At 35.6% G+C, this 21314-nt stretch overlaps 2 protein-coding genes across 3 annotated transcripts; one reads left to right on the top strand and one right to left on the bottom strand.

The window, feature by feature from the left end:
• Nucleotides 1-828: 828 nt before the first annotated feature.
• LOC132179123 (protein SHORT HYPOCOTYL IN WHITE LIGHT 1) lies at nt 829-2911 on the bottom strand. 2 transcript variants are annotated; one of them, XM_059591764.1, is made up of 4 exons: nt 2709-2911; nt 2387-2614; nt 1594-1659; nt 829-1118 (listed from the first exon to the last, which is right to left on the bottom strand). In XM_059591764.1, the coding sequence occupies exons 1-4, from the start codon at nt 2847-2849 to the stop codon at nt 975-977; spliced, it is 579 nt and encodes a 192-aa protein (XP_059447747.1). In that variant the 5' UTR covers nt 2850-2911; the 3' UTR covers nt 829-974. The 2 variants fall into 2 exon arrangements, with proteins under 2 accessions (XP_059447747.1, XP_059447748.1); XM_059591765.1 differs by having other exon boundaries at nt 2387-2596; nt 2709-2905.
• A 1389-nt stretch (nt 2912-4300) lies between these two features.
• LOC132177196 (phospholipid-transporting ATPase 3) lies at nt 4301-21243 on the top strand. The gene is made up of 27 exons (XM_059589442.1): nt 4301-4632; nt 5618-5683; nt 6853-6914; nt 7818-7899; nt 8175-8285; nt 9363-9440; nt 9641-9737; nt 10706-10812; nt 11666-11731; nt 12289-12410; nt 12549-12633; nt 12738-12815; nt 12912-13028; nt 13303-13449; nt 13524-13628; nt 15136-15278; nt 15710-15811; nt 15930-15993; nt 16082-16294; nt 16997-17162; nt 17286-17365; nt 17470-17709; nt 18652-18873; nt 18951-19118; nt 19327-19689; nt 19775-19881; nt 20713-21243. The coding sequence occupies exons 1-27, from the start codon at nt 4450-4452 to the stop codon at nt 21017-21019; spliced, it is 3681 nt and encodes a 1226-aa protein (XP_059445425.1). The 5' UTR covers nt 4301-4449; the 3' UTR covers nt 21020-21243.
• The last annotated feature ends 71 nt before the right edge of the window (nt 21244-21314 follow it).

Raw genomic sequence — 21314 nt, 5'->3', positions numbered from 1 at the left:
CAGAGATATAATATCAATTTATGCATTGTAAGCACTTCGGATGTCTGGAAGTTGCATTTAGGCAGAACATTATGAAACCCAAGTTAAATGACCTTTTAAACTGCAAGTCTCCAACCAAATATGTGTTGTGAATAAATGGTTGTTGCCTGTTGGGGATGGAGAATGAGTTTGGTGTAACAAACACGTCACTGTCTATCTATAGAACAAAAGTAATGATGCTCGTCACATTCATTTACCACACCTATTTTATATTGGTTGACATAATATGTTTTAAGTGACTTTTCATGTTAGTTACTTAAAACATTTAATATCAATTAGTGTGAAATGAGTGTGAAAAGTAGTATTACTTATAGAACAAATATGGTAAGGTTTCCCAAGGGTGTAACCTAACAAGGACCATGGAAGAACAAAAAGTGCTGATGGATACCAAAAAGCACAATTTGAATGGATTACAAATATCCATGTTGTGCTCAAATGAAAAAAACGAATTTAGTATCAGTTTGATTTTAAAAAAAAAAAAAAATTTGATTCTTGGTTACATCTCTCTGCGGATTGGATAGATGTTTCCACAATTCCACCCCTTTTGTCTCCCTTTCTCTTTTTTTACCTCAGTTGAATTGCTGAACAATGGGATCAAGCAAAGTTTGACAGCAACAGTAGGTTCTGCAATTGCCTAGTGTATCCTTGGTTAGTTCATTGGTACCGTCACAACTGCATCAATCAAACCAGTTAACCGCTCAGAAAAAGAAAATCAAGATCAGTTCATCAGGTGACCGGACGCAAACACATATCAAAGAAAAAACCCTCCTGCAGATTCACAATGCCATATGTATAAAGAAGACGAGCCATAAAATTAGCCTAAAATCCACCTCCAATAGGGTACATGAACCATTTAATAACAAAGCAGTTTGAATCACTTCCTACTTAAATTTACACTTCCTATTTACATCTGCGCTCCGGCCAAGTTGCGAAGATTATGCAACAGGCTGTGTTGTTCCAAAAGAACTTCCGCCCTGGTTAAAACCGCTCCCACTTGATTGGAAATAAGAAACGGCTGCCCATATCACGCGTAGGAGCAGGATCACCACAAACACAGAGCCTCCAAGGGTGCAGATCACCTGCGATAGATAATCACAACATTATCTGTTAGCTCATTTTGCCTATTGTGATATGTCCATGAATCAGTCAATTCAGAATGCTAAAGACAGTCTGGTAAGTATAAATGTGACAGGAATAAGTCTACAAGCTAAGGAAATTTAATAAAAGGGGGGAAGATGACTTGATATATATGCTATTCGTGTCCCTTTTTCTTTTTTTCCCCAGAAAAAGGTGAAACATAAGCCATTTCGGAATGCTTTTCAATTGTGGATAATATGATTTAAAGTAAAACCAAGAAAAAGAAAAAGAGAGAATGGTATTTGGTAAGTAAAGAGGCCTATTAAATTAGCTTGTTTGATTCATCAAAAAGATATCTACATATCCAATAACTGTCACAATGTCACAAAGATGGCTTTCAAGTCTATGCCCACATGTGGTTTGCTCAAACGGTTAATAGGATCTAACTATTAAAATTTAGTGATGGGAGAGCGATACCTCAAGAAGTGCTTTAAGAATAGAAAGTGCAGCCAACAGTAGAATCCCATCAACTGCAAAAGACACCTGATTTCCCAGTGGAAGAATAGAAATAAGCAGCCAACTAGAACTTAAAATTGACTTTTGCCAAGAGTTTCAACAATTTACCCATATTAGCAACATGCAGAGATACAGATAATAATTACTATTTATTTATTTATTTTTTTGATGTCGGAGAACCTCTTCAAGGCAGGGCCCTTCGGACCCATCCCTGCAGAGTAAACCCCAGTCCCGTGCACCGCACCTTCGGAAATTTCCCTACAAGAAACTGGGTAAATCGCTCACTGGCATTTCACTTGCAGTGCACATTAGCAACAATTTACCCATATTAGCAACAATTCATTGCTACATGTACAATGAATTTAACATTCCCTCATGAACTCATTTCACCCAAGACTAAAATTTCCTCTTTTTCAGGCATCAATTTGTGCAAAAATCCTACATTGTAAACAGTGCGTCAAAAACTATTAGCAGACATCACAAAAAAGCCAGTTAAATTTTAGAAATCACATCATCTGACAGGGTAGTAGACCGGTCCAACATAACCGGCCGCGGCAAATTCTACCAAAAGAATTCATAAGCGAGAGATTTGTAACTTTAAAATGTTACACATGTAACACAAAACCCAGCAGTCAATTGATTCTCAAACAACTATATCGTGTCCATTCGAGTGGTTTTTCTCAAAAAATGAGCACTTCCTAGCCAGCAAAATTCATTGCCTTCATGTAATCATTAAGGAATAGGTGATAATTACCAGCTGGGGCGGTATTGCGGAAGGCAAAACAGAGCGCGAGGCCCTCTTGGCACGCTTGGAGACTTTCTTGAGCATGCTTTGCAGGAACCTGATCAACAAATCAACGCTGCTTTCTGTATCTTCCTCGTCGCTCTCGTCCTCGACCACATCATCGCCTTCAAAGAAAGCCCCATCAATCTCCTCTGCTTCTTCGCCGATTGAAGTGTTAAGCTGAGACCACACACCATCCTAACACTCAATTCCAAGTTCTAACTGTTGAGTGTCTGTGCACGTGTCAGTGCGTGCGTGTTAGAGAGAGAGAGAGAGAGAGAGAGAGAGATACCTGGCTCTGGCAAATGCTGATTATGGGCTTTCTACGATGGGTGTAGTGGTGGTGAGGGAAGGAGAACTTTGCCGCCGGTGAGAGCGAGGAGTGAAGGTGTGTGATGTTGATCAACGGGGATAACGTTGCTGCTCCAGCCATTCTCGTCCGATTCCGATTACAAGCGGGCACTACGAACTTTAGCAAATTTCTTGGGCTGGGTTTTAGTCATAACAAGCCCGAGTCCATTAACGATCACCCATAATCTTTCCCTTGAAAACCGCTATTATGCTGAGGAAAACAAAGGAAAATAAAAAGAATATGCCATTGAATTGTATACATTTTTGAGATTAATTAGAGATCATTTGATATTGCAATTTTGTAGATAAGAGTGCAAATTTTAAATTAAATTGTAAAAAAATAAATTTTTTAGAATTATTTATTATTATTTTTTTAAATTGCGATTTGAAATCGTATTAAATTTGTGCTTTCAAATATATATAACAAACACTTTTTAAAAATTTCACAATTTTAAAAGACTAAATTGTCATTTAAAACTTAAATTAATCTTGACAAATAGTGCAATTTAAAAATAGAATTGTCCCCAAGTGGTAGCTCAATCGGCTGGAAACTACGCCTCATGAAGCGAGGATCATTAATTCAAATCCTCCATTCCTCTCTTGTGTGAACATGTGAAAAAAAAAAAAACTAAATATTTAATAAAATCGCAATTTTACATGTAAAATTGCAATTATTAATCAATTGCATAAACATTATTATTGGTTGAGACGGTCCATCCAATAAACAGAATGAAGCTAATATTCTCAAATAGAGATTTCTGGTTACCATGAGGCAGCCAAGCGTCAGACATCTGACCTTTTTTTTTTTTAATTGAAGAATAAAGATATTAAAGGGGAATTCAAATTTATGATATTAGCACTAAATTTGAGGTATTAGCACCAAATTTAGAATAATAATATTCCTTTTAAGTGATATTATCCTTAAAGGATTAACCTTCCACTCCTAAGTTTTAGTTTTAAATCTAAAAATAAGTTTTGAGGCATTAAAATCTAAATATTAACAATTTTTTTTCTTTTATTATTAGTTTTTTAATATTTGTTCTTAGCTTTGGCAGCCGCATAGCACGACTCAATATTCTCATATTCTGCAACGACAAGTCGGTTAAGTAACCAAATGAAATGTTAGTTGCTATACAAAATATTTGTTTGGCTGCGTGTATCGCAAAGTCTTTGAACGGCGTAGAACACAACTCCTCTTCCCGAAAGATCGGAGACAAATATCTCGTTCGCGTGTACGTCGTCAACGGCCTCCACGCCGCCACGACCCGCTTCTCTCTGCACTGTAATTAATTATAGTGGCGCACGCAGGTTGGTTGGTTAGCAACAATAACAAGAGTCTCCATCAAAACGACGCCGTGGAAGTGAAAAGACTACCTGGCGCTTCGGCTCCCCGTCCAACTCCACGCTCAACGCGCGCGTCTATCTCACGCCAAAACTTGTAAACGCCGCACGTCATATTCGACACGGTAAATTAATGGCGAAGAAAACAGTAGCGCGATTACTTTTGTTTTTCTAGAAGTAAAATTAAAAAACAAAAGCAAACGAAGAAGAAAAAGAGAGAAGGGGCAAAACTGAAAATAAAAGGTAAAAAATGGAAATGGAGTGCGCATAATGCTGTGAGTTTCAACGGCCAATCGGTGGGGAGGACAAGCAACGCGTATATCGATTCGGATCGGAGGAAGATGAGAGGATGGGATAAGGTTAGGGCATCGGCATCGGGAGCGAGATTTGGTCGCAATTCAACGATGAACGAGCGCACACCGTCGTCTCGGACGGTCCGGCTCGGCCGGGTCACGCCCCAGGCGCCTACTCACCGCACCATATACTGCAACGATCGGGAGGCCAATCAGCTCGTCAGATTCAGGGTTTGTCAACCTTTTTTTTTCGTATACAATAAATACACTCATCTATTTGTAATTTGTATGTGTGTTTGCGTGTGCGTATTTCCGAGTTCTGTTTTTTTTTTTTTTTTGTTTTTTTCTGGTTTTCCCTTTGTTTGGTTGAAAAGAAACGGTGGGAAATGAAGGAAGATAGAAATTTAAGATTGTTCATTCTTCACAAGTATTTCCAGACTTCAAACTGGATTTTGACAAAGAGTATTTGAATTGAAGTTCTTTCGAAGATATAGGAAAAGCAGGTTTTACTAGATTATATTGATTAAGGCAAAAGCACTAATTCCAATTCCTTTGATTGAAACTCTCTGTAGTCTCTCATTTTTGGATTGAGAAATAACATACAATGTTCCCTAGGAGTTAGCCTCTAATATTCTAAGCTCAATCAACCCATACACCAACTACCTTTCGTCTCGAGGCTTCACTAGTGTTGCTAAACGGCCTGCCAACAGTGTCTCCTGATTAGAGGAGTACTGACAAAGTGTCAATGAATCAGTAAGTAATTTTCCGACTCAATTTCTGCCAGCTGATGCACACAGCCCTCTATGGCTTGTCCTCATTTTGAAATTCAGATGATCTACATCAGGATCTTATTGGAAGCAGTTGCACATGCAAACAATGTCACTTTTGATGGGATAGCTTCTTTGTCACAGTATTTTACTTCTGCTAGAACTGTTTCAATTCCGCAATTTACAAAGGCCAGTTGTGTGACATGATGCTCTGTCTATATTAAGCCATTGTACTTGAGTTAAGCAAAAGGGGGGAAAAAACGTAACTCTGCTGTCTAATGCACTTGCAGACATATATTTGCATCTTGACATCAATTAATTCGTTACACGGATGATACTGTTTGTGATATCTTGCAATAGGCAATTCCTAAACTTCTGTTGATGTTATATTGCATCTGGTTCCAATAAATATTACCTGATTTTGATTAGTACGGTTTTATTTGTATCAGGGGAATTCTATATCGACTACAAAGTACAATTTTTTTACTTTTCTACCGAAAGGACTGTTTGAACAGGTAACTTACTTTCAAGCATCCTGGAAAATAAAATGGGTAAATCTGAATTGTATTCAAATTATTTTGTTGTAATTAAATTTAGATGAAAGAAATTTCTCATTGTATCTATGGTATTATTTTGTTAGAGCAACATGTTCTATTTTTATGAAATGAATAGAGAAAGAAGTATTGTTATAATTTTTTTTTTTTTTTTTTTTTTTAAATACCTTTACTTATAAAAGTAATATTTTCAAAAAAAAAAAAAAAATCATTCGTATTCATAGTCAAACGGAATTGTTTCTTACTTTTTCATATTGTGAATGTTCTCACATGAAAAAAAGTTTAGGACCATGTCTTTTTCTAAGTTGGGTTAAAGATTTTTTTATTTTTTCAAATCAATCTATTAAATTGACATTTTTCATTAGAGCATGTATTTTATTTTAAAAATACTTGTGAGAATCACATGTTCTAGCACATGCTCTAAAAGCATATATATGTCATATGCTATGTTAATCTTAAATCTTAATTAATAAAAATGTGTGAAATTAAAGTGTGGTAAAGAGTACAGGTGTGTTACTTAAGGTAGGGAATCGATGATAGATGTATAAGGAAACTAAATCAAGCTAATATGGAAATTATTCTAAAAAACTGCACGTAAGAATTACATACTTAAGGACAAATGATAAATTAATAAACTAAATTAAAAAAAAAAAAACTCTTCAACTCAATTTAAATAAAAAAATTTATTCAAAACTTTATTAGTTTTGGTATTTGCTCCTTTTTGATGCATGTAACATCAACTTTTCTTGGTCCATTGTCTTTAACAAGACTTGAACCAAAGAACTAGTGTACCTTATTAGTAACCATTACTCCCATAGGTTTAAGCTGTCTGGAAGTGAGACAACAATGTACTCTGACGAAAATGGAAATGGAGTCAGATGAATTCTCCAGTAATCTGGATTAGGCTAATTAAACTCTGCTAGCTTACCTTACTACATTACTGATACAATGGCTCTCATGTTGAATGTTTGGAATTGGGTTTAGGAATTTAAAGAAATTTTTGATATATGCTGACTGTGCAATGGTTTAAGCATATCACATGAATGGGTTAGGGTTAGTTCATTGCCATCTCCCATGATTTTTGTTTTGGTTATGTTCCTGAGATTTTTTTTTTCCCTGACACTGGACAGTTTAGGCGAGTAGCTAACCTCTACTTTCTTACAATCTCAATTTTATCAGCAACAAAAATCAGGTATGTTAATTTAAGCTTGTTTTGAACTTCTGCTATGTTGGGCTTGGGTCTAAATATACCTACATTCAACAATTTCTAATATAATCTTATATATTACAAGTTTTGATGTATTTCATGTACTAGTTTTGATGTATTTGATGTCTATCCTTCTATTCTTAGATCACATGTTTTCTTGGCCTGTGATAGTTATCCATCTAGATTTTAAACTGCTCAACTTAACTAAGATTTTATACCAACTAATTGGGATTGCTTCTATAAATCCTTTATAGAGCTGACCCAATTAGATCCTGCTTTTAAAATTTAGTTTTACATTGTTTCTAGCTTACTATGTAACAGAATTGATAGATGGGCTAAAGTTTCTTTTTAGACTTGGGCTTTGCAGATGTTTTTGAAGCATTTAGCTCATCATTTCGGTAGTGGAAGATTGCACCTAATTTCAATATTTTGAAATTGCACTTCTGCAACATTTTTTTTAAATATTGTGTCTGGTTTCATTGCAAGCTGTTCTTCCTTACTGGCATGAATTACATTAAGTTTTGTGTAATGCTGATATATATAACGGTTAAAAGATAATCTTTGCCTGTTGTAAATCTTGCTATAAAGTGTTTTCTAATATGTTTATTGCACCTTTTATGTTTATTATGATACTACATGCATCATTTACTGCCCCATTTTTATTTTATTTTATTTATTTATTTATTTTTCATTGAGATTCATTCCCTCTCCATTTTCTTCTACATGCCTTGCTTTGGCTTTGCAATCCTCCTTTTGCATGGAAGTAATTATCAAATTACCACTATATCACTGTGTTAGTGGTCATATTAGAGCTATCCTGTTAATGTTTGATTTGTTGTTGTTGTGAACCTGGATATGATGTATCTTAATATTATTTTGATCATGCAGTCCTGTGTCTCCAATAACAAATGTGGTCCCCTTAAGTCTGGTGCTCCTTGTCTCTCTTGTAAAAGAAGCTTTTGAGGATTGGGTGAGTACTGTAGTTCTTGCTCATTGTGGCAGGCACTCTTATTCATTAATTAATGAATTAATTTTTTTGGCTTTGGTTCTCTTCTTAGACAATATATATATTTTTTTTATTATTTTTTTTTAATTTTTAATTTTTTTTTATTTTTATGTTTTATGTGTTAGCGTGGGCATAATATTCCATGAATTAGTTGGTATCGGCATTGGATTATAAATGTGTAACAAATGCTTATTTCCTTAATTTATTTATTTATTATTTCCCTTAATTGTGTACAACAGAAGCGTTTTCAGAATGATATGGCAATAAATAACTATCTTATAGACGTCTTGCAAGATCAAAAGTGGGAGCCTATACCCTGGAAAAAATTGCAGGTTGGAGACATTGTCAGGGTGAGTATTCTGCACTTCAATGTTTTTGTGATGGGATGTATATTGATGTAGTATATGTTAAGCATTGAGCTTTGATGCTTCCAGAAAACCCATCTTCTAAATATAGTATCTTTGAGATAAATTGTGCCAGATATGTTCTTGGTCATCCTTGTGGAGTTATAGTGTTGTTTCAAGTGTGCAAATTATGTTAATTCATTTTCTCATATTTGTGGTAAGTCAAATGTAAACCTAGTGAGCTGTGCACCATTTCATACTTGTTTTAATCTTAAGTCGTATGGTACTTATTGAGCATACTCTTCACCTGTGGACATTTCGTCTCTTATTTCCTGCAACTATTTTGACTTTGGTCCCAGATTTTGGCATACAAAAACACTATTTGCTATGTTCGACTATCTCAGCTATTGTCATGGGCATCGTATGTGCTGTGCCCACTAGTAATTGTGGCACTTAAATCTACTTATCAAAGAAATGTGGTACTTAAATCTGATATGGGCTTTTTGCATAAACGGTCAGAATGGATTTCCTTTTGCTTGGTAAGAGTTTACTGTTGTTATTGTGTAACAGAATCTGTGGTTGGATATAAGGGTGTTGTATGTTGATCAATGAAAGACGTCTTTGTTTTAGCTTTAGAAGCTGGCCACTTGAGGGAAAGAGAGCTCCACTTTGTGGTTGCTTCCTAATCAATCCAGTTCAGCTGAAGGCGCCCTTCGCCCTTTCTCTATTTTTTTTTTTTTTTGGTGGGGGTATGATAGGTGGAGTGATGATGGATGGAAGTGACAGTGGATTGCAGTTGTAGTCTTGATGAGCTACTTGTTGGACTCCAGTTTTTTACTTTTTAGACGTGTGTACATATTTTCTTGCTATGTAACTAGAAAGGAAAAATTGGTTAGTTGTTACTCCTTCCTTTTTGCTTTGGTTTCTGGTTTTCTATAAGTTTATGTGGCTATTTAAAGTTAGTGTAGACTTAAGTTAGGGAATAGAACAGTTTTCAAGGTTTTATTTGAAAAGTTCTCTAGTAACTTATTCATAGTATGTGTTATCTTTAAACAGTATGATGCCGAATTTTGCATCTTGCAGGTCAAGCAGGATGGATTCTTTCCTGCGGATGTGCTTTTTCTTGCTAGTACAAACCCAGATGGTGTCTGCTATATTGAGGTTCTCCAAATGTTCTCTACTAATATTTAATTGTTATTATTATCATTGGTTTTGTTTTTGTTGTTATTATTGTTATTGTCATTATGATGATGGTGATGATTCTCTAGAAGAGTGAAGAGTGTTTGGTTCTTGTGATTTATAATTCAATAACTTTATATTTTCTTTTCTTTTCCTCTATTTGTTTTTGTTGTTGGTTGCAGACTGCAAATTTGGATGGGGAAACGAATTTGAAAATTAGAAAGGCATTGGAAAGGACCTGGGATTACTTGACTCCTGAGAAGGCATCTGAATTCAAAGGTTTAGCATTTTTGTTGCACCACTTGTCTGTCTTAAGTGTAGTTGACCATAATGCTAGTACCGTCATCTGCATTTATAGTTTCTCTTGGAGCCTTTACTTAAAGCATATGAAATTTTACCAGCACTTACATGCTTTTTACAAAATGGGAGGAGTTTAATCAAATATGAAACTGGGACACTCTATGCAATGTTGTTGATTCCCTGTTATAGTTAAGCAAGGGAATAACTATAAACATAAGCTGGGCAAACATAATTGGGGTGGGGGGGAAGTTATGGGAGATTTCCACTCAATGTTGCAGTGTGCCCATGTTATTATGCCCATTTATCTACCTTGCATTTAACAGAATGACTGTAACTTCTTAGTTGTGCTGAGAAATGTTTTTACAAGGGATACAAATAAATCAATACATTTATTTAGTGCTGTAATCAAGCCGAGCCAAGCTTGGCCTGTTCAAGCTTGCTCCGCAAATAACTATATGATTTTTTTTTTTTTTGAGTTCAAGCTCAGCTCGAACTCGGCAAAAAAAAAAAAATGTAAATGAGTCAAGATTAATTTTTTTGAGCAATGAAGAAGCTAGAAATGGTTCCTTCTCCTCGCCAACCTTGAGTCTAGGGTCCTCGCCGGCAGATCCAGGTCGTTGTTCATCATCTCCTCTACCGGCAGCATGTCAAAATCCTCCTAGGCATAGAGCAGTAAATCTACAGCTTATTAGACGCAGCGTGTGTAGCTCACACCCAAGGAAGCAGTAAAGGGGTAGACAAGAAAGAGGGGTGCGTGGGTCGAGGCTGTTTAATATATATAAACAAGTTTAGTGAGCCTATTTGGGCTTATACGATCTATGTTCACGGGTCTAATTTGAGTCGAACCAAGCTTTTGTGACTAACGAGCAGCTTGGCTCATTTATAGCCCTACATTTATTACTTAATAAAAATAAAATGCCTGACAACCAATTCTTTGCTTATCGCAGGTGAAGTGCAGTGTGAGCAACCAAACAATTCGTTATACACTTTCACTGGCAATCTTATAATTCAAAAGCAAACATTGGCTCTCAGTCCGAACCAAATTTTGTTGCGAGTATGACATGATTTTTCTCCCTTACAACATTTGCAGTTAATATTTGTTTGTTTTCAGCTTTATGTTTTAGTAGTGCAATCTTTGCCATTAAATATGTTTTTACTGCGCTTAGAAAAAAAAAAGTCTCGCAGCTCTTTACTATTTGCTAGGAATCTGATAAAATAAATTTTAATACAAGAATCCTGTATGTTGCCCTCCAATATTTTGTTGATCTTCATGGTGTGAATGAAATATTTTTGTTACTAGTTTATGCTACATTCAGAATAATTTTACCAGTTTAAATATCATCACAGTGACTTGGTATTGTATGTGGTAGTGAAGTGGCAAGAGTTTTGACCATTTGTTGCTTTATGGTCTTTCATATTTATTGTGTTTGGGATTCAATGTGTGATGCCAAGGGTTGTTGATGTGTGCTTTTGCTGGAAAGGCTTACCAGGAAGGCAAAGGAATAGTTTCATTTGGAATGCAGCTCTTCTATGTCCCCTGTGCATTATTTATTTATTTTCGTGAGAGGGAGAGAGGAACAATCATGCATTTATGGTGTAGAGTTGCCTAATTTGAAGATTAAGTCATTATTCATGCACCTTCTACAAGTTGTCAAACACTTGTGGCAACAGTCACATTTCCTCTTTGGTAGGGTTTGTTGATTTTTTAAATTAAAATTTGCAATTTTTGGAGAAGCTTGTATCTACATGGGTTGTTTCTTTCATAATAAAGTTTTCATTCTTTTAAAATATGGAAGACTCCCTTCTTGATAGTCCTTCTAATCTTCTATTATTTGGTCAATGTTGATTTATCTCCATTGGTGAAACTTAGCTGGCTTTACTCATCAGCATTGGCTATGTGTTCTCAGGGGTGCAGTCTCAGGAATACGGAGTACATTGTTGGGGCTGTTATTTTTACAGGACATGAAACAAAGGTTTGATATCATGAACTACACTGCTATATACAACAGCTATTTTCCTCTCTTACCACCACCTCTATTCCTAAAAGCATGGCCAGACATGATCATGTTTGCGAGTGTATCTTCTTCTCTACGAGTCTGTTTTTCTGTTCTTTTTAAGCAATTTGAATATAATAAAGTGCAAAATTCCAAAATTCCTAATGTGTTTAATAAGAAAAAAAGGCTGGTCGAAAAGGCGTAGCTCATTATTAAGTTTTTCTCTTTGCCCGTCTTTATAGTTCTCTTTTCTACTCTTCGAATTTTATTTGTTTAAAAGAAGGGTTGAAATGTATGACTGAAATACATAGTTTAAAAAATTAAAATTATGTGAAATGATCTTTACTTGTTCTGTATCCTATATTGAATTTTAAAAAAAAAAAAAAAAAAAAACTTTTAGCACATACAACATGTCAGACATTTTGGAGTCATGTCGAATGCATGCCAATTTCTGATGTGTTGAATTGAAGGCATATCTATTCTCTACTGTCTATATTTTTTAGTTCATTTTAATGGACATTTGGATTTAATTGCAGGTTATGATGAATACCATGAATGTTCCTTCCAAAAGAAGTACATTAGAGAGAAAACTTGACAAACTTATCCTCATGCTTTTTGGTGCTCTATTTACAATGTGCCTGATTGGAGCTATAGGCAGGTTTGACAATTAGGAAATTTTGTAGTTTGCTCCATATATGCTGAATGTTTGTAGATTTTTTTAACAACTAAAATATATTCACATTACTTGGCAAGTTTTCCCATGTCATGATATTTTTGGCTTCTGGAAATTCTGCAGTGGTGTATTCATAGATCGCAAGTACTATTACTTAGCTCTCTCTAAAAGTGTGGACGATCAGTTCAACCCGGACAACCGATTCTTGGTATTGTTTGCTTGCTGCTGCGAGCGGAATGCTATGGAATGAGCTAATGTTGTTTCGTTTTCCTTAATTTTTTTTAAAGTTAATTCTACTTATTGGTTTTTCAGGTTGCCCTTCTTACAATGTTTACCCTGATTACTTTGTACTCAACAATTATTCCCATTTCTCTTTATGTATCCATTGAGGTGGTTCCTTAGCCTATTGTAATCTGTGTGTTAGCAATGTACATAAAGTGTTGTTGAAGGGTAACACTTTTTGTTATTTTGAAATTACTGCTTCAGATGATCAAATTCATTCAGTGCACTCAATTTATCAACAAGGACTTACACATGTACCATAGTGAAACCAACACCCCAGCACTGGCTCGTACTTCCAACTTGAATGAGGAACTTGGACAGGTAAATTGTTGCCATTTTGACATTCTTGAGTAAGTTGCAACAGGCGTTCTTTATTATTACTAAACTAAACAAAACAAAATTATGTTAAGTGTCACTGTTGTTGCTTCATCGTTGTTGTCCTCATCATCATCTGGGAGAGTTGCATTGCTGAAACCTCTTGTTGTCTGCTACTCTTGTTAATATACTTGATCAATCATGATTGTTGAAGGTGTGAGTTCTATTGTTATAGTTATCCAAAAAGAGTTATTTTGTTCTGTTTTACTGCTATAATCAGGTGGAATACATCTTTTCTGACAAAACTGGAACTTTAACAAGAAATTTGATGGAGTTCTTTAAGTGTTCAATTGGAGGAGAGGTGTACGGAACTGGTATCACTGAAATAGAGAAGGGAATAGCACAGCAAAATGGCTTAAAAGTCTCGGTATGCATCACTGTCATTTTATGGAGACTCACATGATTACTGTTTGAACTGAAGACTCATTAAATTCATTACAGGAGCATAACTCAGCCAATTCAGTGCATGAGAAGGGTTTTAATTTTGATGATGCTAGGCTTATGAGAGGAGGTTGGAGAAATGAGCCTAACCCTGATATTTGCAAGGTAGGTATTTTATTTTAAGTGTGAACTGAATGCATTATTGTTTCCATATATGCTCAAGTTAAAAATGACAATCAGATGGCATGCTTATTATGAAGAGTATTTTTTTATGAGTAAACTGTTTGTGGTTGTAGTAAGGTGGTGAGGTTATTTATCTTGATTGCCTCCCATGTTGTGTATGTAAATTCTTATATATGTGCTTTATGCTTCTTTAAGAGTTTCTGGCAGTTGCTATATGCAGGCGGGAAAGCCACAACTTTACATGCCTTAGTTGAAAAGAAAAATGTATAGCATTAGGGAAGTCTGACTGTAATTCCAATTTTTTATGCCGGATAAGATTATTTTTACTTGTTTTGATACTTAGGCTCATTTGGAAATCTTGTTTTTTTTTTTTTTTTCACGAAAGAAAATAAAAAATTGTTTTCTGTTGTTTTTTTTTTTAATCTCTGAATAAGTGTTTTGTACTTTGACTGAAGACAGTTTTCGAGAGGAGAAAACTTCGTTGTATTCAAAATAAATGGTCCTATTGGAAAGACTATGGGTAAAACTGTCTTTGTTTGGCTGTACCCTGAAGATAACATTCTTTTCCCCTCAATTTTCCCCTCTGTGATGCTGCCTTGCCCTCCCTTTTCTTTTGCCACTATGCTTGTTTCTTTTTTCACAAAATTAGAACCTGCAATGCTAAACATGTTGTCTGGCTGAAAAAAGCACATTTTCTTTTCTTGAGAAAAGAATCTGAACAGGGTATTTGATTCTATTGCTAGCGTGTTGTTTCCATTTTTGAATCTTTAGAAAGCAGAGTCTTGACAAGAACTATACTCTATGATTTGGAGTTGTGACTTTACTTTTCAGAACATTTGATGGAATCATATAATTTTTGGCTATTGATGGAATTGTCCCTAAATTTGTCTTAAAAAATGAGTTACTAAAACTACTTTTCAATAAATTTGGTGTTTATCATATTAGATCTACACAGATAGGAAAGTCTGTACATAAGTAAGTATAAAGTTCTCTCAATGAATTAATAATAGGATAAAATAACTTTGTCCAAAATTTGTGCTATATTGGCATAACTGTTTACTCTGCATTTTCTGAGGGTTCACAAACTTTTGGGCTTAAAAATTTGTGGCAGTGAAAGTTTACTGCTGTGTTGTTTTGGGTGGCTATGAAAATCCTGCTTATTATATAACTTGTAATAATCGGGATTTTCCTTTATCTATTTGTTTTAGGATGGGTTAATGCTTATTGTTACTCTATTATAATGGTAAAGAAGAAATATTGAAAATGCTATTAACCCTTTATCAAGAACAGTGCTATCTTTTTTCTTAGGAGCTCTGAAGGTGGGCTGTTAATCAAGTCCTGACAACATATAATTTTATTCTATATCGAGGGGTTCCTCGTCATAAAAAAAATGATTCTATATGATATTTGGTGTTCAGCATATTCACAGCCATGAAGCAGGCATAATCTTGTAAGATAATTTACTAGCTACAATTTGTTTTGAGTATAGGAGTTCTTCAGATGCCTTGCTATTTGTCATACTGTACTCCCTGAGGGTGATGAAAACCCAGAAAAAATTACATATCAAGCTGCATCTCCAGATGAGTCTGCCTTGGTTACTGCTGCAAAAAACTTTGGATTTTTCTTTTACAGGTTTGTACTTGCCATTCTCTTCTATGGCTTCTTGAAGAATGGATTATTTTTTGTTTCTTAAGTTTTCGGCCTTGGATTCCTCTGTTGAATACCATAAAAGTGACAAAGCTGATTGATCTGACACCGGTGGTTTGTGAATCCTCGCATACCCGCTGGGGTAGTTGTACCTACTGAAAGATGGTCCTACTAGTCTTTGAAATCTTTTCATTGAGAGATGAGGTTCAATTGAGTGTCAGTCATAATAAATAGTCTTAAACCTTAACGGATTATATTTTTACATATAAACTCAACTTGGAATGTTAGAATACGGCTTTCTGGTTCTTGTTCTAGTATGACTTCTCTTAGAGAGCTGCTATCATTCAAAGGTATACAGCTTGTTTTGAGCCTAATGTTTTTATCCATGTCTGAGGCTAATGGTATCTCATTCTCAGGCGTACACCTACAATGATATATGTTCGTGAGTCTCATGTTGAGAAGATGGGTAAAATCCAAGATATGTCTTATGAGATTCTAAATGTCCTTGAGTTCAATAGGTGGATATACATCATTCTTTATTTTTTTGTTATTTTTTTTAGTTCATTTATTTATCATCATTTATAAGTTTAGGATTGACCTCTCTAACATCAATTGTAATCCATGTTTTGTAACTAGTACGAGGAAGCGTCAATCTGTTATATGTCGCTATCCAGATGGCCGGCTTGTATTGTACTGTAAGGTAATAGTTTCTTGGGGCTAATTAGGATGGAATTTGCTTGGTTGTTGGACAAGAAAATAACACATGGCTAGAAATCTGCTTTTTTCAGGGTGCTGATTCTGTAATCTTTGAGAGATTGGCTGATGTAAATGCTGACTTAAAGAAAGTAACAAGGGAACACTTGGAGCAGTTTGGATCAGCTGGATTGCGTACACTTTGCCTGGCCTATAGGGACTTACATCCAGATATGTATGAAAGCTGGAATGAGAAATTCATCCACGCTAAATCTTCTCTACGAGATCGTGAGAAGAAGTTGGATGAGGTATATACTTTTGGATACATGTTGGTCTGGCCACCTGAATTTGATGGCATTCTTTTGCTAAAGCAAGCATTTCTTATCTTTAATGTTGATGCATTTTGAAAATTTCAATTATTGCTTTAATGCATGATGCTATATTAATGTTCTGTTTTTGAATGACGTTGTTTTAGTGATGTTTTTGTGTTATTATACTGGATTACAAATTATCACTTTCTACAAAATGTGAAGGGGGAAGAATGATGGAAAAGTCTTTCTGTGGATATTGATGTGTCTGATATTCTCTGGAGTACAATTTCGTACTTATTTCAAGTCATTAGCACTCAAAACGCAAAATCTGAACTAAGGGAAAATGTCACAAGAGTGATGTTTCCAACCCTTTATTTGTGGATGTTGATGTGCTGGAATTCATAAGACTTTGTTTGTATTGCCTTTGTCAAAGCGTTGTCCCCCCAACCCCCCCCAACCCAAAACCACAAATTTTGAGCTAACTGGCAAACACTTGGTGATATATGATTCGAGTTTCGTATCACATGTTTTTGAGCACCTCTGCTTTAAATGGAAGCATGATTTTAGTTCTTTTTCTTGTATAAAATTTATTGTGAACATACTTGAAATTTTTTGTTTACTGTGTCACATTGATTAATTTGTTGTGATGTAAATTAAGTAAATTTTGCAACAATAAAAAAAAACGTAAAATTTATGCAGGTGGCAGAACTCATAGAAAAGGATCTTATTTTGATTGGGTGCACTGCTATAGAAGACAAACTTCAAGAAGGAGTACCAGCTTGTATAGAGACTCTTTCTAGAGCTGGTATTAAGATATGGGTCCTGACTGGGGACAAGATGGAAACAGCAATAAACATAGCTTATGGTGGGTTGGTATAAAATAAGAGCTAGTACTCTGTCTCTCTGTCTCTGTCTCTGTCTCTCTCGCTTAAAATTCTAATTATTTGTTATTTCGACATTTGTGCCCACAACAACTTATCTGCTGTAGCCTGCAACTTAATTAACAATGACATGAAGCAATTTATCATCAGTTCAGAAACTGATGCGATTAGAGAAGTTGAAGAGAGGGTAAGCAGCAATATTTTGCTAACATGTTTTTACTTGTATGTAAGTTGGAAGGAATTATATTAAAATCATTTGTTAGATAACATTAATTGAAATCCTGTTGTTAGGGCGACCAAGTGGAAATTGCACGCTTCATCAAAGAAGAAGTCAAAATACAGTTGAAGAATTGCCTTGAGAAAGCACAGCACTATCTTCAGACGTTGTCTGGACCAAAATTAACACTTGTAATAGATGGAAAGTGTCTGATGTATGCATTAGACCCAAGTTTACGGGTGATGCTGTTAAACTTGAGCTTGAATTGCACTTCAGTTGTTTGCTGCCGAGTTTCTCCTTTACAGAAAGCACAGGTAGGTTCCAGATGTAATATAATTGTTAAGAATCTTTCTGGATTTATCTTGACATAGATGTTTAAGTTTGAGTGAGCTATTGATGCATTGCAGAATACTTGACATTGCTGTGCTTTGTTTCTCTGTCTGAATATCTTCTTAGCTTGTGCTTGGCTTTGGTTCCTGTATGTTGTGATTAGCAGTCCATGGCATCTCGTGTGATAAATGCAGTTCTATCATGCAACTCTATCATAAAAAAATGAAAGGAAAAGTTCCATACTTGGATTTGTGGGTTTATATTTTGATGTTCTTTTACTGTGTTGTAAACTAAATTTGATTTGAGTTACTCAATGTCCACATATTTACTTTTAACATGGAGCGGAAAGCATGGGAGTTGGGGATCTTGGCTGTTGAACTCTCAGTATAACTTGAATTTGCATTGCGTCTCTTTGCCCATGACCAATGTGGTGCAGTTCTGGGCGTCAAATGTTGGTTCAACAGTGAGATTGGGTAAATTTTAGATGGTGGAGTCACTTCAAAATTAAGAGGATATGGATTGGTTAATTAAGTTTTGAGCTTTAAGCTTAAGTCTCCATTTGTGGAGCATTTACTTCTATTGTTGAGCATCTGATGTGAAGTAAAAGAAATGAGGAGAGAAGTATGTTTGGTTATGCAACAATGCTGATACTCTCAAGGATCTTCACTAGAATGTTGAAGATGTGCAACCAAAACTGACCCTAAGAAAGAAAGACTGAAAACCTAGCAGGTTTCAGTTATGTTTAAGTACATTAAATTCTGCTTTTCTAAAAGAAAAATAACTTGCTTTTGCTAGGTTGTTTTTTTTCCTTTCCCCTTCATGCAAGTACTTTTACTGTGCTGAACAAAATAGTACTCTTTTTGTTTTTTTTTTCCTCTATAAGAATATAGTAGTTGTTATGATACTAACCAAACAGTGCTTAGCAGGTGACAAGTCTGGTCAAAAAAGGTGCACAGAAAATTACCCTTAGCATTGGTGATGGTGCCAATGATGTTAGCATGATTCAAGCTGCTCATATTGGCATTGGAATAAGTGGGATGGAAGGGATGCAAGCAGTGATGGCTAGTGATTTTGCAATTGCCCAGTTTCGTTTCCTTACGGATTTGCTTCTTGTGCATGGACGGTGGTCTTATCTTAGGTTATGCAAGGTCTGAATTTCCTTTAATTTCAAAACTTTATTAACATCTTTTTGTGTGTTACATACATGAGAATTTTTATAGTGCAGGTGGTGACATACTTCTTTTACAAGAATCTTACATTCACATTGACCCAATTTTGGTTCACCTTTCAAACTGGATTTTCTGGTCAGAGATTCTACGACGACTGGTTTCAGTCATTGTACAATGTCATATTCACAGCACTGCCTGTGATCATTGTGGGGCTTTTTGATAAGGTAGTGCCTTCTTTCAGACTGCTTATGACTACAATATTTTACTGCACTTATACTGAAGCAAATGCCATTGGTTTGCTTCATCAATTTAGTTGGGAAAAACATTTATCTGAAAGCCCTATCTCAAAATATAATATACTAGTTGCACTGTCTGTTTTTATTATTTTTTAGGGAAATCATTATTGAGTATTTCCTTTATGTTCTTTGCCAGGATGTCAGTGCTTCCCTTTCTAAGAAGTACCCTCAACTGTATAGGGAAGGAATAAGAGACGTCTTTTTTAAATGGAGAGTTGTGGCGATATGGGCATTCTTTTCCATCTACCAATCTCTTATATTCTTTAACTTTGTTACGACTTCCAGTAAAAATGGTAAAAATCCATCAGGAAAGATGTTTGGTCTCTGGGATGTCAGCACGATGGCCTTTACTTGTGTTGTAGTGACAGTCAACTTGCGACTTCTAATGATGTGTAATTCGATTACAAGGTGGCATTACATTAGTGTTGGAGGAAGTATTTTAGCATGGTTTGTTTTCATTTTTATTTATTCAGGAATTATGACCCCAATGGATCGACAGGTGGGTCCTTTTTTTTGGTATATTTTTTAAAATCCCTTTCAAATCATTCTAAATGCTAATTTTTTTTTTTTCACATTCATTGCAGGAGAATATTTATTTCACCATATATGTCTTGATGAGTACATTCTATTTTTACCTCACAATTCTTCTTGTTCCCATTGTTGCTCTTTTTGGTGACTTCATCTACCAAGGGTAAGAAATTAGTTTTAAAAGTATTCCTTGGCTTTTATATATGAAACAAGTTGCAAGTCTTTTATGCATTATGAAGCTGCCCAATGCATGTTTTCATTGATCATATCAAGAAGTTAGGATTATTGGTTTTAGGCAGGGTCAGGTTCAACTGACGAAGCTTGTAGTAAGGCCACTTTTTATACTCGTATAGTGTGTTCTTCTGGAGCTTGGAGCCACACTACCCTTTTCCTTTTTTTCTTGCTTTGGGAGCAACACTACCTTCCTTATCTTCTTATTCTTGCTTTTGGAGCAATGCAACACCTGTGTAAGTATTCTGTTATGATTCCCAATAGGACCCCAACATCATTTGCCTGGAATAATTCGCTGTCCTGCGGGGATTAGCCTTTCTCAGCTACTGAATATGATTTAAGGGAGGATTGACTTTGTACAAAATGGGCCAGTGATAAGAGAGACTGGAATGTGTCTCCATGAATCAACTTAAGGTATTGATGACTCTTAGTTTGGTTCATTTGCGTTCATCAATTGTGGTGAATGCTCATTCAACCTGCACACTAGGTGTGGTCCTTTTGGTGAATTACGAAGCTGGATCTCGTAATTACATCTCCCGATTTAAAATAACCAGAGCATTGTCGCGATCCATCAGATAGATATGTTGTGATTGCAGCATATAGCATGGTGAAAGCTTCCTCCCCATTTTGCACTTTGTGTTTGCGTTTCACATTGAAACCCTATTATAAATTAATAATTTTTTTGATAAATACTTGGAACATCTTTTTCTTTTGATGGTAGACTTTCTGTGCATTAACATGTGGTTTTTTTATTTGGATGTAGGGTTCAAAGATGGTTCTTCCCCTATGATTATCAGATTGTTCAGGAACTTCACAAGCATGAGGCTGATGATACGGGCGGGTTGGATCTGGTTGACACTGGGAACCAACTTACGCCAGCTGAGGCAAGGAGATATGCCATATCTCAACTACCGCAAGAGAGATCAAAACACACTGGCTTTGCTTTTGACTCACCAGGGTATGAGTCATTTTTCGCTGCACAGCTTGGTGTCTTTGCCCCACACAAGGCATGGGACGTTGCACGGAGAGCCAGTATGAAATCACGGCCAAAGATACCCCTTAAGAAGTAGCTTGAATTGATGTTATTGTACAAAAATTTTCATTTTGACAGTAAGCTTTAGAAATATTTGTTGAATTAGCTTTTGTGCCATATCTAGGTTAGGTAAGTTTTCCCGTCCATTTATTTTTTCAACCCTGAAATCTGTTTTTCTGCTGTCAAACTATACTGGCTACCGGGGGGTTGCGACAAATGTACATCTACATAATCTGACAAATACAAATGAGCGTTTTTGGCTGTGCAGGATGTTCAGGCATGCTGTCATCGGACTACCTCAAGTCAGGCCGGTTTTTTAAAAGTGCCTGTTA

Source organism: Corylus avellana, chromosome ca4 (assembly GCF_901000735.1).
Source record: "Corylus avellana chromosome ca4, CavTom2PMs-1.0".
In the NCBI taxonomy this organism is placed as follows: Eukaryota; Viridiplantae; Streptophyta; class Magnoliopsida; order Fagales; family Betulaceae; genus Corylus; species Corylus avellana.
This window is presented reverse-complemented; position numbering and strand designations above follow the sequence as displayed.